General features: G+C 38.3%; 1 protein-coding gene and 1 long non-coding RNA gene across 3 annotated transcripts; one reads left to right on the top strand and one right to left on the bottom strand.

Annotated features, from left to right (window-relative positions):
• On the bottom strand, positions 1-4,387 carry LOC107722360 (troponin I, fast skeletal muscle-like). Of its 2 annotated transcripts, none has more exons than XM_016530687.1 (7): positions 4,281-4,367; positions 1,284-1,314; positions 1,139-1,175; positions 919-1,047; positions 753-842; positions 492-668; positions 1-393 (listed from the first exon to the last, which is right to left on the bottom strand). In XM_016530687.1, exons 2-7 carry the CDS (start codon positions 1,289-1,291, stop codon positions 304-306), a joined length of 531 nt encoding a protein of 176 aa, XP_016386173.1. In that variant the 5' UTR covers positions 1,292-1,314; positions 4,281-4,367; the 3' UTR covers positions 1-303. The 2 variants fall into 2 exon arrangements, with proteins under 2 accessions (XP_016386173.1, XP_016386172.1); XM_016530686.1 differs by having other exon boundaries at positions 12-393; positions 1,284-1,349; positions 4,281-4,387.
• Positions 4,388-7,252: 2,865 nt separating this feature from the next.
• On the top strand, positions 7,253-8,002 carry LOC107722373 (uncharacterized). Its single transcript, XR_001637801.1, has 3 exons — positions 7,253-7,297; positions 7,674-7,715; positions 7,904-8,002. It is a non-coding gene; the product is annotated as an uncharacterized LOC107722373 (long non-coding RNA).
• The last annotated feature ends 9 nt before the right edge of the window (positions 8,003-8,011 follow it).

Genomic DNA, 8,011 nt, shown 5'->3' with positions numbered 1-8,011 from the left:
GACATGAGGATGACTGTTTTTGCTAGTAGGGTAAGAAAAAGATAAGGAGATGTGAGAGGAATCAAAGGAATTGGGAATATGAGGAATGATCAGATCAGATGGCGGAGTTTCTTTTACTACTTTTATTTGTTAAGGTGAGTTCATGGATCATCACTCATGTAGTACATAACATTCTGAATATTATGATTAGCTTAGTTACTGTTGGTTTGTTGGATGTAAAAGCACTTTTTGACAGCAAACTTTGCAACTGCAAAAACAGAAAGTCCATCAGAAATCCACTCCAAAAGTAAAACGGCTGCCTGTTTAAGCCTCGGATTCAAACATCTTCTTCCTGCCGCCCATGCCAGCCTTGTCCTCAACGTTCTTGCGCCAGTCTCCCACTGCCTCCTTATCCTAAAATAATTCATGAAAGAATTTCAAGATGAAAAATTATATTACAAATAATTGCTTTGGCAGGTATGGGTCTCTTTATTGCCGTAGGGTGCGCTCACCTCCTCCTTGACCTCTTTCTTGACCTGTTTGAGGTTGGCCCTTAGATCCAGAGACACCTTGTGTTTGGAGCCCAGCAGGGCCTGCAGCATGGTGTCAGCAGACATGCGTACTTTCTTAAGAGCGGGTTTCTTGAATTTGCCTATCAGGTCCTGAACCTTTATCTTCAGATCCTCAATCTAAAAAAAACACAGTGTTATTTGCTGAAAGTCCAACCCATGAAGGATAAACGAATGAGAGAACAGAATCCATGCGTTTAAAACCTCTTTTTCGCTCTTGGCCACTTTAACAGTCAGGTCATATCTCTCCTCGTCCACCACATCAGTCTTCTGATGAAGCTCTTTGCACAGATCCTGACCACAGTGGAGAAAACATTTAATAACAGAGTAAAATACTGCAACAATAATAAAAGACTTCATGCATGTGTACCTGTAATTCCTGCACTGAGCCAGGCAGAGATAGAGGAGCACATTTCTCCTCCATATAGCGAGCTCTTTCCTCCTCTACCCGCTTTTCCTCAGCCGTCATCAGATCCCTGGCTATACCCAGTATCAAACTCTAGAACAAACAATGAGGAAAAGATAGATGCATCATAACACACATCTCTAGAGTAAACACAAACCAAACAGACTCAAATGCTCATGTTTACCTTGAGATGATGCCGACGGCTTGAGGTCATCTTTTTTCTGTTAGGATTTTAGGAGAGAAATAACATATTTTAATACTTTAGCACTGTATATGTATTAGTGCTTGACTTGTGAGATTTCCAGTTGAAGATGTGTTTACAGACTTACTCAGACATGATGGCAGGCTTGTTGTGCTCTTCTGTTAGGAAATACAGAGAACAGGGTGAGACTGTCCTGAAGAGAAATGGTCCCAGCATTGTTTGATGGTCAACACATCGAGCAAATGATAAACAAACTTCTTTCTAGCTCGTTTGTTACTTAGACTTACGCCTTAATGATATCCTGAACAAGCTGGTTTGCAGTCAAGTAGAAACATTTGATCTCAAAACATTAAATTCTGCAGTGCAGTCTCTCTAAGCTCATCTCTGCTGCGTTCATCACATACACTCCTTATTCAGTTACAGCCACTGAGTACTACTATCAACAGTCTCCACTTTTAACACTGTAAACTACAGCTATAAACAAGTCACACTCCCCACACTCAATTAACGCTCTCATTCATTACACAGAGAACGTCCCACCAATCACATGCAAGAATATCAAGTGGCTGTTTTGTCAGTTAATGAAGTAATTCACTTCTGTATACACTCATTTATAAATGATTTACAACAAAAACTGACATGACAAAAAAGGAATATGAGCTGACCATATAATGCTGTACATACATTTGCTGGTATATTGTATGTTACCTTGATCCCTATGGGATGAGTAGATTTAACTAACTTGATGCCCATGTCAATGTTAAGCAACTCATGTAGGCTAATTTATTATTACAGCTATATTTAACAACATGAACTTACTGATGTTTTTGGTGTAAAAATATTAGACAATAAAAATAAATCTGGGTGGAGTCAAAAGGACTATGCTGCTATGTTTCACCCAGTAGCATTGAGCTGCATGTGACATAAATGTGAGTGAAGCAGAAATTTGATATCTGTGAGTAAAATTATCCAAAGTGTTGTATCAAGAGCAAAGGGCTAAAGACATTAATCAGAAACTGTATCAGGCAACAGATCAGTCATTCAGAGACCACCTCCTTCCTCCTCCTCCTCCTCTCTCTCTCTCTCTCTCTTATGCTGCCCCTTTCAGTATCAGAATTCAATATCCTCAAAGTAATACAACTTCTCTTTCTCAAAATTCCTAAAATCCATATGTCCAGAATTTCTCAAGATCTATAACTGGAGCGTAACTGCAGTGATGAGCGGGGTGATGGATTGACGGAGGCCTCAGATTTCAGGGTTATTGAAATGTTAGCACATAGTGTTCCCTCAGCTCTTCTATGTTACCCATATTATGCTATCTTGATAATATATGGACATTTTCTGGATTTCAAACATTATCCTGCATTTACATAAGGTTCAATTTACCGTAAATTAAATACCCAGGGCTCATCTATAAGACATTAACATTCAGGCCCGGATTAAGAACACATAGGGCCCTGGGGCTATAGCAAACCCAAGGGCCCCCCTTCATAGTAGCTTATCTTGGTGCCACAACATTTTCATTTTTTTAAATCAAATCTCTAACACACAGAGATACAATTTTAGTTTTTTTAATTTTATTTATCCTTTATTTTACCAGGATAGTCCCATTGAGATGCAAAATCTCTTCTTCCAGGGAGTCCTGGCCAAAATGGCAGCACAAAAAGTTCATTAATGCCATATTTCTACAGTGTCAGTAACTGCATGTTAAATTAAATTGCTTATTTACAGTTTTGTACAGTTTACCTCTACACTTTAGTTTACATGGTCGGTGCTATTCAATCTGGTTTCCGCTAGCTTCACCACAGATACTTTACTGTTCAAATATAAGTGTCATGTGTGTGTCGAATTCAAGCGCTGCTTATTATCAATTCAACAGAGCGGCAAAAGCGTCGAGCTACAGTCGCGGGTGGGAGACACCCAGTGTTGCCAAGTCCGAGGTTTTCCCGCGGAATTGGGCTACTTTAACACTGTTGCCGCGGGTTGTTTTTCATGTCCGCGGGTTGAATCGACTCCAATAACATGATATTTATCCCCTGGAATGCGAATTTCAGCAGGAAACCCCGCCAAAGAACGTGCCCCGTGCCCCCCCCCCGGATTTTTAACTGGGGGCCCCCTCAAAACGCATTGGGCTAGTTTTGAGTAGCGATTGGGCGGGTTTTCTTGTGAAAACCTGGCAACCCTGGAGACACCGGTTCGGTGTTGTCCAGCTGTTCTTTTGCGCTGCGCGGTTTAATCAGGTAAGCCTAATTTAGTTCCGTTTCATCACTTGGCTTTTAGTGTTTGTTTCCGATGCGCTACAGTGAAGCCGAAGCGATTAAAAGATACCTGCAACTCTAGTGTAAACTACGAGTACAAAGACATTTTTATCGCTCATATCTTTTGGACTGAAATAGCACAGACACTAATATGTGGGGGCGTGGTGGGATTTCTGCAATCGGCACACCGGGAAAAGCTCGGGTGCTCCCCATGGCCAATCAATTCTACTTTTCCTTTCCTCCACAGCCAATCACGTCGGGCCCCCTCAATTCGCGGGCCCTGGGGCTTCACCCCCGCCTAGTCTTTATGTTAATCCGGCCCTGTTAACATTATAGCCTACCCTTGAGCATGCCACCTAACCCCAGGTTACTCCAAGAGGATTCCTCACTTTGAATTCAAGTGTCTGATCAAAGACTACACACTCTGCTTGAAACACAGCATGCAAGAGGATGCTTAGGCTTACAATGAAAATAAATATTCTAAAACAACTGCTAAATAAAAGCGTTAATTTATTAATCACTGAACATATTCCTTCGCTTTCAATGCCACAAACGCACATCTCATAAAACACACCTATATAGTCATTAAAAAAACATATATCTTTGCTTATAGAAATGAAAAAATGTCTTAGAAACTTTTGTACAAATTAAGAATTACTATTAGCGTATAAACTAAAAAAAAAACATACCAAACTTCAATAAGGAGAGGAGATCGCACATGCAATTTTTTTTGTAAGAAATCTTCTACCATTATGTGTGTGAGTTCCTCTCTTTGTTGAACTTTTAAAGTTTTGTAAAAATGTATAGTCATCCTAAAACACATCCAACAATTCTACAGCATGTGTAACAGGTCAGAAACATCTCACCTTTAAGAAAATCTGGATAACAGGACAGACCAGGAACTGCGGGCGGCCTCTGTACTGAAAGAGGGTTTTGATAGCATTCTGTGATGGCTCAGCAAAACCCTTTAACTCTTTATGGAATTAGTATGCAGTGCAGACCAATGAGACTTCATGCTGTTGAAAGCCAATATACCCCTCCCAGCCTCACACATATAAATAACCCTTGCTTTCAAGATTGTTTTTCTTATTTTATTGCTTATTTACTTTACTCAGTATCCTAATGAGTTACTGCACTCTGAAAAGCATAAATCACTATAGGAGACAAAACATTCAACCAAAATCTACAACCATCACATCTACTTTAACAAGCAACATGAATGACAGTCTGTTTTACTGGGTCATTTTGATAAAATAAATTTTTATTTTTATGTATTTATTTTCACACACACACACACACACACACATATATATATATATATATATATATATATATATATATATATATATATATATATATATATATATATATATATATATATATATATATATATATATATATATATATATATATATATATATATATATATATATATATATATATATATATATATATATATATATATATATATATATATATATATATATATATATATATATATATATATATATATATATATATATATATATATATATATATATATATATATATATATATATATATATATATATATATATATATATATATATATATATATATATATATATATATATATATATATATATATATATATATATATATATATATATATATATATATATATATATAATTATTATTTTTTTAATTTGGAAGTACAAAAGTAATTTAACAGATTCAAATATTTAAGAAATCAATGAGTTTGGTGCAATATAGGTCTTCCATGTGGAAAAAATTATACGTAATTGTCAACGCCGGAACCACATTCCAAACAGTTAATAGCCAATTCGTCACAACAGTCAAGTGTTTGGAATTCATGGAGCAAAAGTACACCACATTCCTACATATCTAGAAATTACAGAATTTGTCATGTACATGTTGTCTTGCAGGTCCATATGCTACTATTCTGCTCCTTCCATCTATAAGCAATATATTTTAAACACCACTGCAGTGCAGCAATTACAGAAAATTCACGACATGAGCCAAAAATATACTAGTCATCCTCAGGAGAAACTGTATCCATCAAGTCTGACTGACCTTTCATTTAGTAGACAGTTTCCGTGGGATAGAAACACCTACCCCTCACAGGAAACTTTGTGCTATTTCAGATTTTCAAAAAGTGGGGACATGGGGTAATGTCCTGAAAACATTAGCTTCACCTTCTCTTTGTAATACCTATGTCATACCTTGTCATTATACAAATTTATGTCCTTGTGTCCCAGCAGGCTTCTAATTCCGGGGGGGGGAGGATGGTGTCAAAGCTGTCATCAACATGTGTGTACATGTGTGCATGAGTGTGTGCGTTTGATGCTAGCTGTGTCTCTATGAATGATCCCAATTTGAGACCCCAATTGGTGCTGCCAGTCCAACCCTGATAGAAACAATCCTGAAATAGTTAAGACATGACGTCAAACCAATTTTACCCATTAACACTTCCACATTAACTCCTTCAGCCCCAGCTATAGCACTCAGAGAAACATATATATATATATATATAAACTCACTGGATGGTGTCAAGTAATTGGTTAGTAGGTAATTTTTGACAAGCTAATTTTGGCTGTTCATATACTGTAAATGAAAGTAGCATCTTGACCAGGGCAAAAATCGAATTCCTGAATAAATAAGAATATTCATGTTCCGTTTATTCATCCTAAAACCAATACCAGCAGTCATGTCATGGAAACGCTACAATTTTTTAATGTCTTCATCAAGAAAACCATATTCCCAGCTGTATTAGAAAGCAATAGTTCTGTATTCTGTATAATCTGTTCGAGAGCAGTGGCCAGCTGCATAAACGTACAAGTTAGAAATTCTCATTTTTTTCTTTAAGATTGGTCATAACATTTAAATCAGTAACATGAATTGTTCTAATTTGAATCTGAAAAGTAAAACAGATGACCCTTTTGCTAATTGCTAGTTGGTCAGACTAGTTCTTTAGTCACAGTCTTAACATATGAGTTGTGTTAAAGCAACCGGCCCCCGGTTTGTTTCATCAGCTGTTCGATCAGAGTGATGACACAACGCTTCTCATTTGCAATGACTGTGTGAGCAACCAGATCCCCCAAACACACTGATTCTCATAAAAGAAGATGAGACAATCCATGCTTTTTTTGAACACACTCTTTCTTTAGCTCAGCCCTGCTATACATAGGCAGGTTGACAGATGTTCTGATATGACCACAAATGTTTCTCAGTGCCAAACCTTGCCATGAGACATTTCAAATAATGTCACAATCCTAATCCTCAAAAAACAACTGTAACAATATTTCAACATTTACTTAAATCCATTAAATTATACCTTTTTAACTAAATGTGACCCTGGACCACAAAACCAGTCTTAAGTCGCTGGGGTATTGTAATGTGGGGTTTGGGTTTTGTTCCATGTTCATGTTTTCATGTCTTTTATTTTGTAATTGTTTCACCCTGTTTGTGTCATGCTTCCCTTGCCCTCATGTATTCATGCCATTGGTTCACTTGTTCATTGTGTCATGTTCTGATTGGTTGTCTTAGTCATGTGTCTTGTTTCCCATTGGTTTGTTCATGTCATGTGACCCTCCTTGTCTAAGTAGCCATCTTGTTGCCATTGTCTCTTGTCATGTATTGAAGTTGTAACCCACTGTTGGTGAGTCTAGTCTGTTCATGTCAAGTCAAATCTGTTCATGCCTCGTCAAGTCAAGTCTGTTCATGTCAAGTCAAGTCTCGGATTATTGTTTGGATGTTTGGATCACACTGTAAATAAACTGCACTTGGGTTCTTCACTACGCTCGCCTTCAGTGGACTGAATTTGTTACAGAATACACGAACCTCAGCAAAATGAACCCAGCAGTTTCACGTCTTCTCTGCCTGCGTCAGGGCGGTCGGGCTATAGAGGAGTATGTGGCCGATTTTTGTGAGGTATGCCACTTTGTGGATTTTAATGACGTGACCCTCAAAGACATTTTTCGTTTTGGTATCGATGAACCCCTTCGTTCAAGTTTGCCAGGGGGAACTATTTGTTGGTCACTGGAACTTTATATTGACTTTGTTCTGTTGTTGGCTGGGTCATCTCTTACTGTGGGAATTGCGGATGAGGAGCCCCGCAACTGTGCTGTACGTTTGGATCACCTGTAAATAAACTGCACTTGGGTTCTTCACTACGCTTGCCTTCAGTGGACTGATTCGTTACAGAATACACGACCCACACTATGAACCCAGCAGTTTCACGTCTCCTCTGCCTGCATCAGGGCGGCCGGGCTATAGAGGAGTATGTGGCCGATTTTTGTGAGGTATGTCACTTTGTGGATTTTAATAACGTGACCCTCAAAGACATTTTTCGTTTTGGTATCGATGAACCCCTTCGTTCAAGTTTGCCGGGGGGAACTATTTGTTGGTCACTGGAACTTTATATTGACTTTGTTCTGTTGTTGGCTGGATCACCATTCACTGTGGGAACTGTGGATGATGGTACCCACAGTCCCGCAGCACCTACCAAGCCACAGTCTGCTAATGTCATGCCTGCTATGCCAAAGCCTGCTCACATAATGTCTGCCAAGCCACAGCCTGCTCACGTCATGTCTGCTAC

This window comes from Sinocyclocheilus rhinocerous, unplaced genomic scaffold (assembly GCF_001515625.1).
Source record: "Sinocyclocheilus rhinocerous isolate Xijiao unplaced genomic scaffold, SAMN03320098_v1.1 scaffold1115, whole genome shotgun sequence".
Lineage (NCBI taxonomy): Eukaryota > Metazoa > Chordata > Actinopteri > Cypriniformes > Cyprinidae > Sinocyclocheilus > Sinocyclocheilus rhinocerous.
This window is presented reverse-complemented; position numbering and strand designations above follow the sequence as displayed.